Genomic DNA, 22,336 nt, shown 5'->3' with positions numbered 1-22,336 from the left:
ACGAGAAAATTTTGACGGGTTTTCTTTTTCGGTTCTTTCCAGACGAGAAGGTGAGACTTACTGTCAGCTCGTCCAGAAGATCCGCATTTTCGAAGAATTTTCGAGTTATGAAAATAGTTCTCTATTAAATTGATTAAGATTTTAATAGTAACGACGTCAATGTGTTCTAATAATTTAAACATTCGAAATGCAGCTGTAAGCTTCGTAGGTAAATTAAAGAAATGATAGATATATACGGTAGGCATAGAGTAATTATTTTATTAAAATTGTAGCTAGTTGAATCTTGACCGTACTTCGTGTCTAAAATATTCGTCAATTATACATTGCTGCTAACTTTTTATATGGAGTATTACTGTTACTACATAAATGAACTATTTTTATTATTACTTTTCTTGTTTTCTGCACTTATGTTCTGTTCAGCAATGAATTTGACTCTATTCGTTTTTTATTATCCTTTGGTGCAAGAAAAATCAGGGAACACATCATTTGCAATTGTTACAATTATTCATACAGAGGATGATCTTTCCACATAATTTATGTTCATCCATGTAAGACTAAAAAACTTTTTGAGGATTTTAAAAAGAAAACAGCTAGTCTTTAAAAGCAATGCATCTAGTTTTTAATTAGTTATTGATGCAAGTTAATTTCTATTTCCAGTAACCATTTTTTTATCAGTGTTTTCGCTTGTACAATGCCTATTTTCAATCTTTCTGCTGAAGTTCTACTACCAGCGTACAATAATTTAATGTTCTTTCCTAATTCTTCGATGATTGTCAACAGCTGAGAATATTTATTTTGTTCATAATATGGATACACAGTAGTTGATGAATTTTGGATAGGCAGGTAACTTTTTAATTGTTCAATATCTGACATTACAACAATAGAATTAACATTTTCAAACTCAATGTTTCTCTTCTTCAGTTCTGCGATTATAAAATACTCAGTAAAGTTAATTGTTTCTGATATCTTCGCTTCTTCCAAAGCTTTCCTTTTTTTGGCTCTAAATCTTGCCATTCTTTGTGCATCATGAAACCTCCGAATTATAGTTGTTTCCTCTGTTTCATTGGGTTTTCTTGCATATCTACGTTTATTTTTACTTTTTTCACCAGTTAAATTGTGTTGTTTCTTCATGTCTGATTATTGTTTCACTTATAACCATTTATTTTGCATTAAAATGTTTTCTTCTAGATATCTCTTGATTTTCTTAAAAATATAGGAAATATATATAAGTGTTATTCGAAATTGCCTCCTATTTTTTTGTTTTTTGTTTACTAATTACGCGCATGCGTTAATTGCATATAATTTAAGGACCAATCACAAGAATGGCGGATCGTTGTAGATAATGTCGTTAAATTTTCAAATTCCGTACAATGCAATGGGAAATTTTTTAATGTTGTTTATTATTTGTATTTATATTAAGATCTTTAATCTTACGTTGATCTTAAGTACTTGAAATTATTGTAAACATTTTTTAAGAAAGAAAGTTCGTCGTACTCGTACGTAAGACTTTATTACGCACTCTTTCCGTTGGCAGTTTCGCGAAAAAATTTAGCCTTACTTTATTGGAGGTCAAAACGAGACAGCCATACTCTTCTTTCTTTATACATGTACTATTGTCTCAAGGTGATTCATTCTCAAAATAGAAACCTACGATTAATCGTTGACATTCTTTCTCATATCTTCGACTTTTATACTTAGACGTCGATTTCATTTCCGTAGAAATTGCATTTTGTGATTGTTTGATTGTAATACAGTCAATTTTTGAGATCACATAGGTCAACGATTTTTTTGATTATTTCTTTTCACAGTATGCTAAGTTAAAGATACATATGATATCGTACAAAGGCAATAATGTCTTAATGTAGATTGTTAAACTATATTGTATCTAAATGTGTGTACATATTTATTTTTAAAACTGATGAGTACCTGCAAAACCGTTGACTGCTTAAAATAAATAAAATAATATAAATGTATGTTTATTTTTAAATATATTTATGATATAAATAAAATATAAGTTCTAGTTCAGACTTTTAATCTCTTACTTAATAACTAAATGAACAAAATGAGAAACTAGTACAAATAAATAAATTATATTATTTTCTACAATAAAATATTTTTTTCATGTTCCAGGTTGTACGTAAAGGTTTCAAATGCATTACAAAAATTGCAATCGTTAAAGGTGTTTTAAAATTAGAGAATATCCAGCCCTAATATAAGTAAAATGTACATGTCATCATATGAGTATTATTTCCTCTTATTGTTAGTCATTCTTCCATTGTACCTATTCTTTAAATTATGGTCTTGGTTAGGATGGCAGTTGTTTGTAAACAATTAGTACCATGTGTGCTGCATCATTGATTAATTTCATTTTGTTAATTTTTGTAATAGCTTGTTCTTCATAACATTTTTCAATGAAATTTCAACTTTTTGTGACATAAAAATCTTTTTTCTGTGTATATAAAAGCGTAATATAATGTACAGTATCATTAAAGGTGTTTTTTTAACCATAAAATTTTTACTGTCAATAAAGAAAAATAAAGTTAAATTTTATTAGTAATTAAAAGTTCATCTAGTCCCATTCTCCCTTTGTGTTTCCATATTCTAAATCTGGCAACATCTTTTCGTGTAATAATTCCGATGACCTAAGGAAAATAAAGAAGTAATTATTTTTTATTGTGGAAAGAATAAATGTAATTTTACTATGGTTGATACCTCATTTGTGCCATCTACTATTGGCAGATGACGAAGACCTAAAGCTCTGAAAAGTCTAAATATTCGTGGCAGTGTTGCAGACTGGAAAAAAAAGATTAAAATAAACAATTAAAATTTTTGATGTGTAAGTAAAAATAATAATCAGTTACTAACATGTTGCAACGTGTAAGGAGAAGGATTCATAAAAGGTCTCAGGTCAATTGTATAAGTTTTTTCTTCATCAGTTACATTAACTTGTTCGATTGTTGGATACCTAGGGTACTCTTTTCTAAACATTTTAATATTCAAAGTCTCATCCCAATATTCTGAATATTCATTAAAAATTTTATTTTGTAACAGCACTATTAATTGGGAACGTAAAATCAAACCTCGAAATCGTCTATATGACTGGATTTCAGCCTAAAATAAAAAATTATGTATTATAAAATAATATAATATAACACATGAACATAAAATATTGTAAACATATTTTTGTATTTGTTACCTGATCACTACTTGGAGGATCAACTACGGGGAATCCATTAAACGTTACACATTTTAAAAGTTCTATTATGTGTCCCACATTTTCTACAGTTTTTAGTGTTACTACAGGGTGGCTCATTATTTCACTAGCAAATATGTTATTCGATAATGGTGGAGCCTCCCATGGCAGTATTGGAATTCCAGTCATCTGCGTATGAATATCATAAATTCCCTGAAACAAAATATTGGTACATTATTTATATTATCTTTTAAAATCCTTCAAGAATATTGGGTAGAATTGATATCTTTTTTGCGTGCCTCATTAAAAAAATCTCCAACCCATTTAGCCATAATAAGCACTATTATAACTGGTAAACCGAAAGATATTCCTTGAGTAGCTTCTATAAGTATAGCAGTTAAACTTATTGTCATTCTAACTACTCCACCTAATTGTGCAGCTGCACCTAACAAAGCATATTTTCCAGGATCTAAAACAACCTGTAACAATATGTAATAGTTCATGTTCTAATAATAATGTGTCTACTTTAGTTTATATTCTATTCTTACACAATTGGGGAAAAGTTTAGCAAGACCTGATCCAATTAGTCTACCCCACGCAGAACCAATTAAAAGAGATGGAATAAAGAGTCCACTAGACATTGAGAGACCAAAAGTGAATACAGCCAAAACGAAGTAAAGCACAACGAAAATAGCTAAAGTTATGTCATTGTGAGAACCTACAAAAGAAGTTGATTAAACATAGGCGTATATAATTGTTTGCATATATTAATTACAAACCTTTAGGATCGTGGAATAAGGATCGTACACTACTTTCGGGTGTCTGAAACCATAAAGCTGCCACTGCACTATATTCACCTTCATTGCAGTACATTTGAACAGGAAATTTAGTGGGATCTTGGCCCAATGGTTTACAGTCATTTAAATAATAAATCATTATAAATCCCATTGTTGCACTTAATATAGCAACTAAGAGAGCTTCTATTACTTTCAACCATTTTTTTCTAATAAATCTCAAACGGAAACAGGTGATCTTGTAATTTAGATGATTCCAAAAGGAACCAAGAAGACCACCTATCGTTCCCATTATCATGAACAGAGGGATTTCATAAATCTGATAAGGTATTGTCTCAAATTTTCCTAGGTTCAATAAACCTGGATACGAAAGATCACCAGGTCGTCCATGATACGTACTAAGCATAATATTTAAAGTAAATGTTGTGATCATACTGGCAAAAAATGTTCTCCATGTAAGACTTTGGTTAAAGAAACTTGTTCCTTCTTCAATACTAAATAATACTCCACCTAAATTATTTTTAAATAATTAGCATTTATACTATGCCTTTTATTTATTTTATCACTCACCAATTGGTGCTCCAAATGCAGCAGAAACGCCTGAAGCTGCACCTCCTGCAACGAAATCTCGTTTCTCATGATCTTCTCTAAAATATTTAAATACTTTCAAATCTTTTTTAAATGTTGTGCTTTTTCCCTGTGATATCCCAGCTGCTATCACTGCCCCAGAATGAATCATAGGTCCTTCCTGTTAGTAAAATATCTACATATTAGAATGCTTCTTTATATTAGAAGTAAATAATTCTAAAAGTAATACTATTTACCTTTCCACCAGCTAGGCCTCCTACTACAGTGCATATCACTCCAATTGTTTTTACTGCTAATGTCTTAATGCGAACAACTCGAGGTACTTTAACTCCATTTAAATAACATTTTACCTGTGGAATTCCGCTACCAGCAGCAACAGGTTCTACATAAGATACTAAAACTGCTCCTATCAAAACAGGTACTAGATTTAAGGCTAACCACAGTAAATATGGTAGCCATAAACAGTTATCATTCACACACTGATCTACATCTAATGTAAATTATAAGGAATAATAATTAATTTCATATTTTTCTTATGTTCATTTGTGCATTGAGCATAAAAGGATACAAGACTTGAGACAACCATATTTTAGGTTTGTTAATTCTTCTATAGAAATATCTACAAAACATGCTATAAGAGCTGTACAAATACCTATTAATAAGAAAATAAACCATCTGGCAAAATTTTTTTTAACAACAAATTTATATCCTTTTTTCCTTTCTTCCTCTTGAAGAAGGTGGTTCTCACATGGATCATAATCTAAACTCTAAAAAATAAAGAGAAGGTGTATTTTATTTTAAAAAAAAATAGTTTTTCTGACAAGAGATTGCTTATAAGATAAGACAAGATGTTTACAAGCATAAGCTTATTGAATTCATTGAAGAAAGAGATAAACAAATTAAATTGTAATTCAAAATTGTATCATCAGAAGCTTAAATGATATACTTATAAATTATTGATAGTAGTATCAGAACAATATAAAAGGAACAAATTACCTCGTAATTAGTTGATAAGAAATTGGTGGCTCCAGGAGGGATTTCTTCTGTATTGAGCCTCCTTGGATTATTACAGACTGTTTCCATGATGTTTTGTGAGGATAACGTGTCATGGTTATAGATAACATTCTGTCAAGAATAAAAAGATAAAACATTAAAGGTAAATATGAGATTTCAGAACATGGTACATAAAAGCATTGTTATTCTATACGTTATCCCATATAACACAATAAAAATTAATTTCAATGTCAATTTCGCTATTGACATTTCGAGAATAGTAGGAAGAAACAATATATGAAGACTGACAAGTCCCATTAGGTTATGCCACATTGCTAACAAAGCTATAAAAGAATGACAGAATGAAATGTTGCATAAGTATAAGCTTAGACAATTGTCATAATTTTCTTACCCGAAATCGAACGTCGATGTCATCGTTTGAATATGATGCAAAATTATTCCTCGGTTTCAGCAGCCTCTCTGTGTCGTCCTCGTTATGTGAGCAATTGTCAACACTATCGTTTATGCTGCTATTTATCCTTACGTTAACGTGCATCGAGGAATCCATTATTTCTCAAGTATAAACACTTCGATCACATTTTACGAGTTACAATACGAAGAAGGTGAACGGGAATTATCGTGTGAGCGCAACATTTACTCCATCGTTTAGCACTGTGTATAGTGCACTGAACGTACACGAGGAAAATAGAATTACACATTGCCAGTCACGCGATGAATGCTATGATTCATGGTTCTATCAGATATGGTGCTCCATTCGTGGAGCTTTGTTTATGATTTTTCTATAGTTCCAACATTGATTCCATGAAGTAAATTTCTGTTTTAAATTAGTCATAGTATTACAGTACGTAAGAATATTTCTTTGTAAGCATATTTTTGTAAGAGCATGCCTCTTCTTCTTGTCATTTGTAATCACAGCGAAAGTCGACGAACACGAAGTTGGGGTCCACTGATCTACGTGATACAGGAAGTCTACCGTAATTGATAACGAAACGCGCAAGCGCTGCTTATCAAGACGACATGCTGTGTCCAACCTTCGCAATGCCATGAGATCATTCGTTTTAGTTGTTATCGAAACGGTAACACAATAGGGGAACCGTCAATTCTACATAAGCTGATAAAAGTGAAATTCTTTCTGAGGAAACATTGATTGTTTTTAACTAAGATTATGAAGAAACAGTATTCATCAAATACGTCATACTACATACTCAAAATTTATTCATTTTCCCATGTATTTTTTGTATACTCTGAGAAAAACCGCACGTACAGTAAAATAGTCTGTGTATTTTTAACAAATTTTAACTGATTGTTTTAGAAGACTTTAAGAAAAATTAAAGCCTCTTTAAGAACCGTGTTTACATATATTTTTAGTTATTGTTCTCAGGCTATATCAATAAAATAATAAAAATTGAGAATTTATATTAATTAATAATGTAAGCAGAAAAGAATTAAGATATTGATAATAAAAAAGGTTTTAAACATAAGCATAATAATATTTACGAAGTTACAAAATACAGCGTGTCCCATTTAATTTTAGTACTTTGTATCTCACTAGTTTTTTATGACAGAAAGAATTGTCTTTACAAGACAAAAGTTGAATGGTTTCGATGTTGAAGTAGGTATAATTTGATGTTATTAATAAATATTTTAATGAATATTTAACGATACAGCTCGTAATTCACTTCAAAAAAGTACTAAGCCACTTATGGTAAAAATATTAATTTAAGAAATATTTTAGCTTCAATAATATTGCAAAATGGCACTAGTACATTATAGAAGAAATATCGTATGGATGTAGTCATTAAAGAAATAAAAAAAAATATGTGAATTTTTAAAATTAAATTATAAAGAATGAAGATAGAATATTTATTTTCATTTGAAGTTTTCAAATGTTTGTATAGATTGCTACATCGGTCAATTATGTAATCAATAATGTTGTAATTATATTCTTTTATTTTTAAACTATTGTAATACGATGTCTCAATGAGACATTCGCTGACGAATAGCTTGACCCTGATTGTGTTATCACAAATTGTAATGCGTGCATCTAAAAGAAATTTTTCCTTCTCAATATGGTATGTACAACTATGCATCATATAAAAATAAATTTGTTACAACTACATTGTAAGAATATAAGTTACCAAGAAATACCCACGTATAACATTATTTTTTTTAAATTTTAATTCTCTTTTTATTCTAATATCTTCCAATTATTTGATACGTCTATTTTTCTAGAACCATTATATTTTTAAATAAAAAAATTGTTGACATATTTATAAGAAATTTCTAACTTCATCTCCAGGAGAGTAGGTCAAAATTTAATACTTTTGGGTTCTAGCATTTCGTACTTCCAAATAGAGTGTGAAAAGCGTGTACAGCGCCTCGAATCTCGAATCCTCTTCTACAGGGATGTCGAGAAGGTTGCAAATAATATCAACGAGACGAGGCAAATCGCAATCCAACTGTGTCAAGTCCAATTCAACTTCATTCAGTTTGTCTTCAACTTCCGGCGGCCACTGTTGAAGCAATGAATCAATGTCAGGCATTGGTTTAGTTAGATTAACAGCTGGAGGATGCTTGCTTCTATGAAGTTCACTGATGTCTTCGATCCATTTATCGATGGATTTTACGTTCTTCTCAGCATCCTCGATCCTCTTCACCACAGTTTGTCTAGCTGCACCTGCGCTTCTTAAATGACTGCGTAGCTGCAGGTGCAACACGGCTGGATCAGATTGATTGGTGCAGGGTTCATCCAAGACAGTTAATCCTATCTTGTCATCTACACCATCTGGTCGTGGAATCTTTATAAACGCATCTATGTCGCCCACTGCGGGAATATAGTCTGGGATGAAGGGTATCAGCTTGTAGTTTAGCTCTATCTTCTGTGGAGTATACCTGAGTTCAAATAGCTGATTTGAATTATTTGGAATAATTATTTGGTGTGGCTGTTATTAATACTTTAGTGAATAATGGGAAATTAATTTAATGAAGAATGAATTGAAGTGGGAAATTAATTTAAAAAATTAAAATTATGTATAGGATGATCTGAAGAATTTGAACAATATAATAATCATTGAAATAGGTAAAATATATATGGTCAAGATAAGAATGGATGTTTATTTCGAGATAAATTTTTAGTTCTATTTTTTGCTTATTTTACAGACTACTATATGCTTTTAAACTATTTGACTCTTCTCTTTAGATTACGTTTAGAACTTTGAAAATATTAGTTTCCTGACCTGCATATATTTAGTAGGGCTTTTCTGCTCTATTTGACGAGTAGGTACTATCTATCCTAAAAGTTATTAACCTTTTTTCTTGTTCGTCTTCTATATAAACCTTTTCTTAAAATTGATACGAATTCTAGTCCAAGTCGCGACCCATGCTTAAAAAAAATTATGATCAAAGGCACCTCATTATATTCTGAAACAGTTCTTTCACTTCGATCGACACCTGTAGGTCCTCAAAATCCTTGGGATTGTACATTTCGATTGGTGGCACGTTCCTAGTTTCCCGAATATCATCATCATCGCTTTCTTCACTGTCTGAGGGATCGCTGCTGATTCCCATCGTTTTTCCAAAGCTGTTATCATTATTCGAGTACCTGAAAAAGATATTATTTTATTAGCTTATCAGCGAAGATATATTACTTCTAAATAAAATAAAAGGTACCTCCTAAAATTCAACTTTGAACTCGTCTCCGTAATTTTAGAATGTTCATTGCTAGAACTTTGTCTGGGTCTCCTAGAACTCGTAGGTCTACGACTCACTGGGCTCTGTATCTCTTCAGCGTTACGAACCTCAATACTTTCATCGAACTTGGTGAACGCTGAAATATTGTGCGTCTCCTCTTCATCGCTGCTATCTCTGATGTCCATCGTATCTGACAGCGATCATTCGTCTGCTTATAAATCTCTAGATGACTGCTGCCGAGGAAACAATTACATATGATTGCTCTTGGGAAACAGTGGAATCTAATGGACGATTGTTTTGGTTTCCGCATGGTTCGCTGTTTCTATGGTTTCTCCGCTGTGGATCGATGAGCGCAGACTCATTCACCATTGTAGTGTACATTTTCAGGATTTTCGTTATTTGAAAGTTAAAGAGCGACATTAAATGAAATACCAGAGAATCTGTCTAAAATCTAAAATCGAAGCCATCGAGTTTAGTGGACTCATACATTGATAACACGATGTGACTTGACGATTCTTTTAATTATTGTAAGCGACGAATCAACGTTTCTGAAATTGCAGCTGTCTTTTAATGGTTTCATTGTGTTTCTTTGTTGTCAATGTGTAATCGATTGATCTTCTTTGTCTCTGTATTTTTTTATCAGCTGAACCATTAAATAATAAGATTGATTCCTTTTTCTCTTCTTCCGACTTGTAGATAAAGTAAGCACATTTTTTTAAACAGCGTGTTCCCATTTTTACCTAATTTATAAAAAGTTGTGTGAGAAAAAAGCATTAAATTCTGTTAAAACGAAGATATCAATAGTTTTTTAATTTTTGTTACATATTTCGCAAATTTTAAACTACTCGTAACAAATATAAAAGACGTAATTAAATGAAGTTTCCTTAAAAATTCACCAAATTATTATTAAAATAAACATTTTTGGCACATATTGAGCGATATTATGCTAACAAAGGTGTTAATGGAGAATATAAATTTTCGTTACATGAAACGTAATAAAGACCGTAATTAACAGAGTATTGACCCCACTACAAATTGTTGTATTTTTGTCGTAAATATATAAGTGTCTGGTCGCAACAAAGCCATACTATACAGTTTTTACGATATGTTGATACATACCATCGCAATAATTTTACGACTTTCAGCAGATAATTCCTTTCATATCCGAATCCCCCCTATTTATTTATCGATAACGCATCTAACAAAGAATATACATAGTCTTGATGAAATTAATCCATGATACGGGTGCAACAACAGGGACACTTTATTTGTACAAATATTTAATTTACAATAAATATATTTATACAACTATGTATATATTGTCAATCATAAACTCCGTCTTAAGCAATGAAAATAAAGAAAAGCATGACTAAAGACAGTCCTAAAAATATCGATAAAATTTAATTAGCAATAAACGATCCCATAAAAGCCTTGTAAACGATCAATATACATCTCGAAAATGTTATTTAATTATCGCACGATTACTGATTACTGTCTGTCGACGACAATGTCAATATCATTTCGTAACAAAGGCGGTAAAAACGGATAAATCATTTAAAAAAACACGAGTAAAGGCGTCTAAATTCTTGTTGAACGTTTTACTAGGTGAATAATTGAGAATAGTGAGATGGCTTTCGAAAATGAAATTGTCAACGCATGACTGTTCATGGCAGTTGTATGGAGATTCGCGTATGAGTCGATTCCAAGCAGTCTTCTGGAATGATTCATGAGCCGTTGATAAATTCGACTGCCGTTAATTGCGTGGAATGTTAAACAGTCTGTGAATTATACAACAGTAACGTTTCTGTTAGGTATTTCCTCGATTGCTTATAACACTTGTTCTTGTTTTACGACCAGCGTTTTCAGAATAAAACACTGAAAATCTAATCAGATAGATCTGAAATAGTGTTACATGTATGCAGCAGTTTCTCACTGCATACTTCTTGCTGTTTTCACACTCCTTTGAAATTACTTTGACAAAATAAAATATGCTGGCAGTATGAATTAACTGAGTATGCTAATTTGCATTATTTTATATCATGTTTTTAAATCACTAACAGTGACGTATAGTCCAGGAGCATGTTGTAAAGCTAGATTTGATAAGATAATTTGGGCAGCTGAGCAATGTTAAGCGTACAAATGGCAATCTCATTGAAGAGTTACTCTATAATCATTTGTTGATCGCTATACGGGGTATTTGCCATAAATCTGACCACTCCTTGTTTTCCTGATCAGCCATTTCTCGGTGGTTCTGTGAAAGATGTTTTCTCTGGTTTGCGTGCTTTGAGAAGTCTGTAACTGATTGACGTTCAGACCAAAGATGGACTTCTTTAGGATACCCGTAGGGTTCCTGTTGCTGGATCTGACTCTCGAGACGTCTTCATCGGAAAAGTTCCTCTTTATGATGCGTCCGCGGGTCCAGTGCGAATCACCACAAGCGTGAAAACAGGTGGTCGAGCTTGAGCTTGCGTTGGAAATGCAGTAGGGATCCTCTTGTAAGTCCCCTGACACTCTGGTGATAGAAAATTATTTCTTTCGTATTTGTTCTTAAAACGATATTTTATGAAGTGGATATTATTTTAAAGAGTTACAGAAAAATTATTTGTTCAAAACTTGAGTTGTATTTTCAACCAATATGTACCATTGCAATTTTGTTATTAATAAAACAAAGAAATTCTAAAAATATATTAGGTAACCAAGAAAGTTCTGTTGTCTTTGAAGTTAAAATATTGTCGCTTACTAATATTATAATAAAAATCTGACTTTTGTAAAAATGAAATTTGTAAACAATCTTCTTGTTGTAGAAGGATACTTCACTGTGAACTGACAAACAAAATTATTTTATTTAAAAAATGCAGGCGATTTTACTGTAACATCAAGAGCAACAGAATATTCTTCTTTACTATTTTACTGCAGTCTCCTTTCCCCCTCTCTGTACAAGTAACTTCGTTCCTTATACAGATCGGCAGGATAATATAAATTTTTTATTTGAACGTTGCTTAAATTTAACCTTTCAGTTTTACTATCCAAAATAATTAAAATTGTTATTCATCGCAGAATATCTTATTTTCTTTTATAGTACATCGACAAGACTCACGTTTCCGTGTCAATAGATGCATAACGTTGTTGTCTGTCTTTTTCGCATTTCGAGGTAAGCATCACCAGAAGAAAGAGCACAGTGCAAAGGATGGCAAAAGCCATAATATCTGCGGTTATATTCCTAGACGTTATGCTGCGTATTTTTGTGTCTGGAGCGTCGAAGTCGTTGTTGGTTACGGCTAACCAGAAGAATTTGTAATGGATCAAATCCTGAAAAGAAAATGAGCTGATTGGTCTTTTTTAGTGTTACTATTATGGATTGTTACAAAACAAAAAGAGATATTTTTGATCAAAACTACTTGTCTCAGTATGATTCAATTATGGAATAATGTTCCGAAAATTGATTTTTGATTTTTAATATTTGGAATCTAGAGTTTCTATGCCTAGCATATAATTTTTATACTAGTTAATAGGTTTATGTAGGAAAATAACTAATATAAGAACATATATACAAATTCAACGGAAATATAAATGAAAAATAGCTTTATGTAATACTAGAATCGAAGAATAGTATTTAAGTAATGATAAAATTTCTAGTGAAATAGTGGTAGTCAATGTTAAATTCGAAGTCTGGTTAACTTATTAATTCGGTTATTTTTTAACCAAAAATGGCTCGACTGTATTTAATTAAAATTTCCAATTAATAGATTGATTTTGTTCAATACAGAGGATTTTATACATAAAGCAACAATTACATTCGTCTTTTCTAGTTAACAGGTTATTCATTCAGATCGTACCCGTAAATAGACGATAATCTGACGAATAATCAACTGCATTAGATAGTAAACATCGCTAAGGTTGTCCATCATTGAATGCAAGTGGTCGATCATCGCGATTTCTATCTCCGTTGACGTATCTTCTCTCCACCAATAAGGAAGAATTTCTTAAGCCATCATTTACCAAAAATCTCACGTTGTTCTGTTGACTGCCCAGAATTTGACAAAAGCTTCGCGTTATACGTCTACTTTCATTTGTTACAATCGATATGTTTATTGAGATGGATGTTTCTAATTTGTTCGATTCTCCGATTGGCAAATTTTAAATTTCAAATTTTAGATAGAATTTAATTATACACAGTACTTTAGCTGTATAAGTACATATGCCATATAATAGTAGCAATAAAATGTGGAACAGTTTTTCAGGATTAACTATAAACACTAAAATAAATGAAAAAGTTTTTGTTACGATTTTATCGAGCAAAAGATAAGCGTTGGTATTATTTAATAAAATCCAAAATAGATAAGTTAGCTGTTAACTGAGTTATTAACAACATTAACAATAAATACCAACAATAAATACTGATTAACAATAAATACCAGTCACTATGTAATTAAAGTTGTATATTTAAAAATACTGAATTTCATATTACGCGTATACAAGGTAATCAACAGCAGGTGTTAGAAATTTTAGGAGATGATTCTACATACTAAAATAGAATGCAAATCAAGAATAATAAAAATGCGTTTGAGGCCTCGTTTAAGAGTTGTTAATTGTTGAAAAAACGCCCAAGATACATATGAAAAGTGTCTGACTTAGGATTTACTTCACTGACTTCACTGTGTCTGATTTGAGACTTATTCTACTGGTTTCGCTGTGTCTGGCTTGGAACATATTCTACTGACCTTGCTTTATCTGACCAGCCTAGTGCACGTTAACGGTCCCAAGTTAGACATACTTTTTGCGTATGTTAGGCGTTTTTTCAACAATTAATAATTCTAAAACGAAAGCCTTAAATGCAATTTTGTCCTTGATTTTCGTTCTATTTTAACATGTAGACTTACCCCTTAAAATTTCTAACACCTGCTATCGTAGTCCCTGTGTAATACAGAGTTATTTTAATTATACAGAATTATTTTAAATGTAATTAGATTCTAATTACATTTGCGGCTATATTTTTAGTTTCATAAGAGTGTTAACATTAAATTTTGAATTGCACAGCAAATCCAATTTATCTCTTTAATTTCACTTCAATAGTATCTGTGTACAGTAAAGTGTGTAATGCGTAACATCTGTCGAGAGTATGCACTGTAACAGTATAAATATTCAGTCCGTCGAAGCAATTGACGGTTGTCACCCCGCAGTCGTAGATAATGGCTAAGTCTTTTAGCCTTCAAACAACATAAAATAACATGAACTATCTAAAAACTTATCTATTCTATTGATTTTTTAATAGCTTTTTTTCTTTGCTTTAATGTCCAGCATCCTTTGAAATTCACATCAGAATACCAAAACGAATTTAAACGAAACTAATAAAATTAAGTAAAAAGTTATACACCTTTTCTCGTTGAGGAATACTAACATCATTTTCGCCTCGTTTCGAATGTTTAACTTCTCCAGGCAGACGCTAATCCTGTAATCAGGAACAATGTATTTGCCGTGTGATGACGTAAGGAAATTGTGATTAAAACGCAGTTCTACTTCCTTCGCGTTATTGTCGGCTTCGCTTAAAATTCTGCGATGTTGTAACGAGTTTACATGGTTGATCGAAAGCCTTGAACGGTACTGGAACGGACAGTTATGGTTAATATCTCTACTTTTATCCATTGGAATGACTTTTTCGATCCCCTTCTGATTCAGGACGGGAAAATGATAATTTGCATGCGATTGACGCCTACTAAATTACTATAGGTGACTAACACGTTGAATTTTCGAGTTTCGCTGTTGCGCGGTCGGCCTGGCTATAACGTGCCTGCACACTTTAATACTAGTTGATGATATGTAGAGCGATTTGAGTGATTATGGTAACACCTTACCATAAAAGAAATATTAAATTATCAGTTTATGCAATTCTCCGTTACTTTCAATATTCTTTTTGTGACTGGCTAGTTTAAATAATGCGAACAAGTGGCTAAGGCCGATAGGAATTCGGTGTAACGATTTCTCTCGATCTGCTTAAATTCGCAATACTCTTGGCAAAAAGAAATGAAAGAAATTCGCGATCACAGTTGAGGGATTCGATAGGTATTCTGAAGTCTCGCGATCATGTTTCATCGCTAATCGAAATAATATTACAACGTGAACTGCTAATCTGCTACATCAACGCCTGTCTGTTGTATATCAGAAGGCTGACAAATGTATGCCATGCATCTGATTCACAATCCTCGTTCGCGTGACCTTGCGAAATTGACATATGTCTCGTTTCAAGCGTGAATATTCGAAATTGTTACTTAAAGATCAAATATTTATATTTAAATAACTGAAGCATATTTTTCTTTACGAAAATTTATTGGCACGAATGGTATTGTTCTTTGGTATTTCATTAAAATTAAGCCTTATCAACATTCAATTTTGTTTCTTTGTTTAATCTTGACGTGGTACGTAGTAAAAATGATGAAGTCGAGTTATTACGTCGAGTCACATAGTTTTTATAGCTTTACGATTCTGACCTATTCTCATTCTGATAAAAGACCATCGTGCTTCTTTATCAAGCTTTCTTCGCAATCCAGTCTTAACGGTCGATCTGCTTGCCTTTATTGTCATAAATTTATTGAGACTTGACGTTACGACATAGTTTAATACAATTCGATCAAGTTTGTCGATAAAACGTTGATTGATGTCTTGTCCTTTGAATGCTGCTAACAGAAGCACTTAAAATTCTTTGAATACTGTTTTAGATACCTGACTGAATAAGGACATTGGGAAATCCCCACAATTATAGGACTATAATTAATAATTATCCTCGAAGTTCTAATTATCTTCAATTACCAATTTCTATTGTTTCGTATTTACTATGGATTGACATATTTCATTTTGCAGTATACAATGAACTATAAATTATAAACTATACATGCAAAAAATGTGCCCACGTAAACATTGAAATAATACTATGTATGTGTATATTATATTTTCACAAATAATGAAATTTTCCGAATGCTGTGCTAAGAGTGAACAATTAAATTTTCGTCACTGTCTTTTAGATAGTCTTTTTCTATTAAACACATGTGCCCACGTCATTTCATAAAATCATTTTCAAGAAAAACGAGCCTATCAGCCCTATCACTTATTCCATAGTTAATAACTGGTAATACTATAATAAGTTATAGTTTACTTAAATAATTATCACCTCTTCACAAAATCTATCGTTTTCCAAGGAACGACCGCGAGTCTGCAATTATCATGAACACGTGCATCGCACCTGAACAAGGACTGAATGCATGGAGCAGGTTGGTTGAACCGAGATGAAATTCGAAGAATAAAGTAGAGAACGTTCGCGTTGATCATACCTATCTAATCGGCGTGCGCGTTAAAAGCGGGGTTTATTTTGTCGATGTCGGTCTTTGCAACAGTTCCCTCTCAGTGAATAGCTCGCGAGACACTTTGGTTCCTCCAACACCTGTCGAGGACCAGAAGAAAGCGGTGCTTCGATCATCTCGAAAGCTTAATGCCTTTCTTGTGCTCATCGTCAATGTAGAATATTTTTGGAGAAATATTTAAGGAAGCTTTAGAACAAAATTATTGTTTCTTTACGGTGGAACAATTAAGAAATGTGAAAATCGAGGACCGAAGATTCCTATTGAAATTCAACAAAACTGATTTTCAAGAAAATGTGAAAGCTTTGTAATTTTTTAACGGACGTTAAAAAATGTTGTTCAAGAATCTTTGAGAGTATGTAGTTGTACAAATATTGTGCTTTTTCTGCGGAGAAAATTGTGAAGTATCCAAAAATACGGTTCTTCGAGAAGCTGCTGAGATTGAAGAAACTCTGTGTAATGAATTTTTGTACTTCTGAGTGTTTTTCTGTAAACAGGATATTTTAGTATAAGCAAGAAAAATCAGTGAAGTGTAGTGTATTTTTCAAAGAACAGACAAGAAATTGTTAACGAAAGTTTTGTCTGGTGAAATCAAGATGGCGGAGTTAGAAAATGGGCATTACGTGAGATATTTTATAGTGTGTTTAATAATTAAGTAGGGATTCAATTAATAAGGCTAACTAGTGAAATATTTGCAGAAACAAAATGGTTACACGAACGAGGCTTTTCAAATGGAAAACATCGATGGTCAGAAAAGGAGTCATGTTATAGACGGTGATAAAGTGAAAGGAGGATATTGCGTGGAACAAAATGCGACAGAAGAAAATGTTCCACAGGTGTGCAAATATTTCCTTGTAGTACCTAGAGATTATTTCCTTCTAAATGTTTTCTTATAGTACTTAAAGGTTACTATTTATGTGTTACGCATAAATTGAGCTCTGATGTAATATCATTGTTAAACTTTTTCAACAAGACATTCCTATTTGCTTTCCAACCACCTTATTTACTTCCCCAGCTCTATTTACACAGTATCATTGTTTGGATAAATAGAATCTCGAATAGCAAAATATTTTCAATTGGAAACAATACAGAAAAAATCAAATTGTAATAATCGGTAGGGAAATCTTTTTATCCTGTTTGTAATTAAATTCGTTTCTCTAATTTTTTGATGTTGTTCAAATTAAGTAGAAGATTGTATACTTAACTTAGGTGATAAATATCTTATTGTCAAATTTAAGTACCTATATTAAATGTATATGATATTTAATTTTTCCATGTTTTTTATTTATACTATCTAATTTAAGATCTGTGTTGTTTTTAATTTCGTTATCAGCGTATAAGTCTTCTTCTACCAATTAATAAAAAAATGCTTTAGTTTTCTAATAGTCTTTCACGAGTAAAATCTGTTTTTTTTTAGCGGGCAGAATGGGGAGGAGGGCTAGAATTTTTAATGGCGTGTATTGCCACTTCTGTTGGTCTTGGAAACGTATGGAGGTTTCCATTTACTGCCTATGAAAATGGCGGTGGCGCTTTTTTAATACCTTATATCATTGTTTTGATATTTGTGGGGAAACCTTTTTATTTTCTGGAAAGTCTCTTGGGTCAGTTCACTAACAAATCGTGTGCGAAAACCTGGTCGATGGCCCCAGCAATGAAAGGTAATTAATAAATTTACGTGTCAGACCATGAATTACAAATTCTATGAAACAGATAATAATTTCTAAAATTATGTAATATAACATTCTTTTGCAATCTAATAAACTTAAAATAATTGATATCTCAATACAAATGTATCAGTGAGTTGAAGAACAGCACAAGTAAAAAATCAAATTTTTATTTGATCCCAATGTATAGTTCTATGTATTTTACATATCTAGTGTGGCTTAATACACGTTGACTCTGCGGTCCAGAAACAGTTTTGAGATTATTAGAAAGTGGCTAATTTTGGACTTGTACTGTTCAATTTACCAATTCAAATACGTTTCCCTAGGTCTAGGATACGGTCAGGCGTTTGCAGCGACATGCGTTGTCTCTTACTACTGCGCTCTAATGGGTCTAACGCTGTTCTATCTGGCGGCTAGCTTTCAAGCTGAACTGCCTTGGTCTTTCTGTCGCGAAGAATGGCAGGGTCAATGTGTAGACGCAGTTTCGAACTACGATGAAACTGATAGGAATATAAGTCTATATGTCGCTGATAACGGTACCCTTCGTAGCTCTGCAGAACTATATTTCAGGTTGGCGATCGTTTCTACGATCTCAAATTTAATTATCAACTCGTTACTACCTCTTTCACCGTATACCAAATTACAACAGACTATTTAACGACTTGAAAATTCCTTCAAGTCACCCTTCAATTCCTCCCTATTTTTGCAATAGATGCTATCAAACAATCTATAATTTCAATTTTTCTATTTCCCTTCAAAGATAATTTTTTTCTTATTCAAGGGCTAACGGGGCCAAATATTGAAAACTAAAAATGGCTTCCAGAAAAATAGTCCTGAACGAGTACGACTCCATCGAGGATGGCATCGGAACCCCCTCTTGGCAACTCACTATCTGCCTTTTCCTTAGCTGGGCATCGATATTCATTGTGCTTTGCCGTGGGATCAAAAGCACAGGAAAAGCTGTATATTTTTTGGCGATATTCCCTTACATTATCATGTTAGCGCTGCTGGTCAGAGCAGTGACCCTCGAGGGTGCGGCCAATGGGATTCTGTTCCTGATTACCCCAGACTGGGACAAGCTTTGGCAGCCGAATGTCTGGTACGCCGCCATCACTCAGTGTTTCTTCTCTTTATCAGTCTGCTTCGGTCCTATCCTCACGTATTCATCTTACAATAATTTCGGACACCAAGTGACCAGGTAAGACGTTCGTGCAGTTATCAGAACTCTTCGTATACTGAATTTTCTCACGTAACATTACAGAGATGTTATGATCGTGACAACATTGGACACCTTCACCAGCTTGATAGCTGGCTGCACTATTTTTGGCATTCTCGGTAATCTGGCTCACGAGATGGGCACCACGGATATCTCCACAGTGGTCCGGGGTGGTACAGGTCTTGCGTTTATCTCCTACCCTGAGGCTCTGTCTCGGTTCAAGGTTGTGCCGCAGCTTTTCGCTGTCCTCTTCTTCGTGATGATGTTCGTCCTCGGTGTCGGAAGCGCTGTGGCCCTCAGCGGAGCTGTTTTCTGCATCTTATGCGACTATTTCCCGAAGGTGAAGCAGTGGAAGCTGGTGCTCGCGGTCTCTGTTCTGGGATTCTTTATTAGCCTGGTGTACATTACTCCTGTGAGTATGGTGAAGTGTGATTGGAGGGAGAGCAAAATTAATGCCATGAATAAAATATTATCCCTCTGTACTGCTTAAAAAATGATGCGATTAAGTGTCATTCAATTTTCTGACTGAATAGTTAATCTTATAAGTTAATCTTTTAATACACCAAGATTTGTCGATGCTAGTAACAGTATAGCACAAAAGATCTAGGATACTGCCTCTATTTCTGTGCCTTCAGATTAAAAATACTTATAAAGAAAGAACTTTTATACACAAATTGAGGAATTATCTTTTCTGTTTAAGTTTACTTGTTAATATGTAAGATTAAAAAGATTATTACTTTTTTAATAAAACTTCTTTTGTTATACATGATTCTAATCCGAAGGTACAAAAATATGGATAAAGTATCCTACTTCTTTTAGAAGACTCAGTTTTTAACGTTAACAGTTTTAGCCTCTTAGTATAATTAACGTAGCATTTTACTAATCCCAATGAAAAGAATAAAAAATTCTTCTCATTGAAAATTATACATAGTTAAAATGATTATTCAAGGGTGGTCAGTGGTTCATAACGCTGGTAGACTATTATGGTGGTACTTTCGTGGCAATAATTGTGGGTGTTCTGGAAATGATCACCGTCTTCTGGATCTACGGTGTATCAAACTTTCTGAACGATCTTGAATTTATGTTGGGCAAAAAGCCATCTTGCTACTGGAGATTTTGCTGGACTTTTATCACACCGATACTGATGATTATCATCCTGTTATACACAGTTGCCACTTATCAGCCACCCACGTACGATGAGTTAAAGTTTCCAGCATACGCTTATGGTCAGTAATATTCAATGTTCAATTTTACATTTGAAATCAAATAACACTTTTCAATAAAGTACTCATATCTAACATAACAAAATACAGATGCAAAAATTAGAGAATATATTTGTAGGTATCGGTTGGTCTCTACTGTCTTTCGGAGTTCTTCTAATCGTCGGATCAATTGTACAAACATTAATCCGAAACAAATCGTCTTCCTTACTTGAAGTAAGTGCTTTCAATAAGATAACTCACTAAGCTCGATTCTGCTCAAAATTAACTTGTGTTTTATTTCACAGACTATTAAAGTTTCGTTCCGACCTAGCGAAGAAAAGTGGGGACCGAAAGACCCAAAAGTCCGTGCAAAATGGAAAGAATACATTGCAGAAAAGAATTTCCAATACCGTGGCAGTTTTGTGGATATTTTTTTTAAATAATACCGAAGGAAATAAATTCAAATATATCTGTGTTATTTAATCGACCTTTTCTCTCCTTCCTTCCTTCCTGTTTTACCAAATGAAACTAATAAGAACGACAGAAAAATGACTCACAAAGCAACTTTTAAACAATTTTCAATTTACGATACAATCTACACTGTCATCTCGATAAGCCGAATGATTAATCACGCTGCAATAATTATTCCCAACTTAGAAAAATAGATCACATTTTCTATGCTCGAACGCGTACAATTAGCATCGTTACAAGGACAACGAATGAATCCGCATCCATTCAGGAGAAATTTCAATCAAGATTACAATATCTCGTACTTGAAAATTAGAAAAACGAATACCTTAGAGTGATAGGATAAAAATTCATGGAACTATCAACCAGATCGAATCTACTACGCAGATCCTTCTCATATTTCTCGACGAGTATCATTTGACGTGCTCAATTTACAAAACATTCCGCGAGCAGGAGCAGATTCTACGCTACGATTTTCATATCACACGTGATCGCAAGTGTCCCGTCGCGTGCGCCTTTTCCATCAAACAAAAGTGTAAGTTCCATCGTGGTCACAGCTCAGCGCAGCGACGAATTCGATTTCGCGCACCAAAAGTAAAATTTTCCAATGGGGGGAGAAGAGTGGGAAAAAGTGAACAAGATACGTGGAAGTTAAGTATTACGAAAATGGGAACATGGCAGAGGTGTTTGTTTTCACGATTTCTCACGGCGGACAGTTGACTCGAATAAAGACGTCGATCAGTCCTACGAAGACACTTGGTCGGCGAAGATCGCTGAAGAGGAATTGGAGGCGCGGTCTTGTGCGCGTAGTCGAATATTATGGTTCATAAGAAGGTTCGTATGGTTCGTCCACTAGCAATTATAAAATTCCAATATTCGAACTAAATGTAGAGATGATGCGTGTTTGTTTTCCTATTTTATCGTTTAAACGTACACTCAAGGAAAAATGTAATTACCGATCATATATGTAATTATCTGCATTACATTAAATCACCGCAAGGAATCACGCAAAGATGTGGTTGAGATAGAATAATAATGCTTAATGCATAACTATACCCTTCAGTTGAACAATAAGCTTTAGCGGAAGAAATTTTTGTTAATAATCGGTAATTCTTATCGCGAATACACTTGTTCAAATTCTGCGGTTTTTATCGTGAG

The 22,336-nt window shown here is 33.1% G+C and overlaps 6 protein-coding genes across 6 annotated transcripts; 2 read left to right on the top strand and 4 right to left on the bottom strand.

Moving 5' to 3' along the window:
- Positions 1-233: 233 nt before the first annotated feature.
- Positions 234-1,957, bottom strand: LOC143182770 (uncharacterized). Its single transcript, XM_076383989.1, has one exon. It carries the CDS (start codon positions 1,129-1,131, stop codon positions 628-630), a length of 504 nt encoding a protein of 167 aa, XP_076240104.1. The 5' UTR covers positions 1,132-1,957; the 3' UTR covers positions 234-627.
- Positions 1,958-2,221: 264 nt separating this feature from the next.
- LOC143182771 (uncharacterized) lies at positions 2,222-2,563 on the top strand. The gene has a single exon (XM_076383990.1). The coding sequence runs from the start codon at positions 2,222-2,224 to the stop codon at positions 2,333-2,335; it is 114 nt and encodes a 37-aa protein (XP_076240105.1). The 3' UTR covers positions 2,336-2,563.
- Clc-b (chloride channel protein 7) lies at positions 2,504-6,409 on the bottom strand. Its single transcript, XM_076383982.1, has 12 exons — positions 5,981-6,409; positions 5,572-5,700; positions 5,144-5,342; positions 4,812-5,065; positions 4,558-4,735; positions 3,973-4,497; positions 3,742-3,911; positions 3,493-3,672; positions 3,197-3,406; positions 2,866-3,111; positions 2,713-2,793; positions 2,504-2,642 (listed from the first exon to the last, which is right to left on the bottom strand). The coding sequence occupies exons 1-12, from the start codon at positions 6,134-6,136 to the stop codon at positions 2,541-2,543; spliced, it is 2,430 nt and encodes an 809-aa protein (XP_076240097.1). The 5' UTR covers positions 6,137-6,409; the 3' UTR covers positions 2,504-2,540.
- Positions 6,410-7,395: 986 nt separating this feature from the next.
- Ift46 (intraflagellar transport 46) lies at positions 7,396-9,464 on the bottom strand. Its single transcript, XM_076384730.1, has 3 exons — positions 9,259-9,464; positions 8,999-9,190; positions 7,396-8,481 (listed from the first exon to the last, which is right to left on the bottom strand). Exons 1-3 carry the CDS (start codon positions 9,462-9,464, stop codon positions 7,905-7,907), a joined length of 975 nt encoding a protein of 324 aa, XP_076240845.1. The 3' UTR covers positions 7,396-7,904.
- Positions 9,465-11,463: 1,999 nt separating this feature from the next.
- LOC143183318 (uncharacterized) lies at positions 11,464-13,208 on the bottom strand. The gene is made up of 3 exons (XM_076384842.1): positions 13,116-13,208; positions 12,377-12,588; positions 11,464-11,791 (listed from the first exon to the last, which is right to left on the bottom strand). Exons 1-3 carry the CDS (start codon positions 13,206-13,208, stop codon positions 11,464-11,466), a joined length of 633 nt encoding a protein of 210 aa, XP_076240957.1.
- Positions 13,209-17,224: 4,016 nt separating this feature from the next.
- On the top strand, positions 17,225-21,174 carry LOC143183113 (sodium-dependent nutrient amino acid transporter 1). The gene is made up of 9 exons (XM_076384541.1): positions 17,225-17,251; positions 17,327-17,464; positions 18,046-18,286; positions 18,619-18,862; positions 19,116-19,490; positions 19,554-19,920; positions 20,458-20,734; positions 20,850-20,944; positions 21,016-21,174. The coding sequence occupies exons 1-9, from the start codon at positions 17,225-17,227 to the stop codon at positions 21,151-21,153; spliced, it is 1,902 nt and encodes a 633-aa protein (XP_076240656.1). The 3' UTR covers positions 21,154-21,174.
- The last annotated feature ends 1,162 nt before the right edge of the window (positions 21,175-22,336 follow it).

This window comes from Calliopsis andreniformis, chromosome 9 (genome assembly GCF_051401765.1).
Source record: "Calliopsis andreniformis isolate RMS-2024a chromosome 9, iyCalAndr_principal, whole genome shotgun sequence".
NCBI classification, from domain to species: Eukaryota; Metazoa; Arthropoda; class Insecta; order Hymenoptera; family Andrenidae; genus Calliopsis; species Calliopsis andreniformis.
This window is presented reverse-complemented; position numbering and strand designations above follow the sequence as displayed.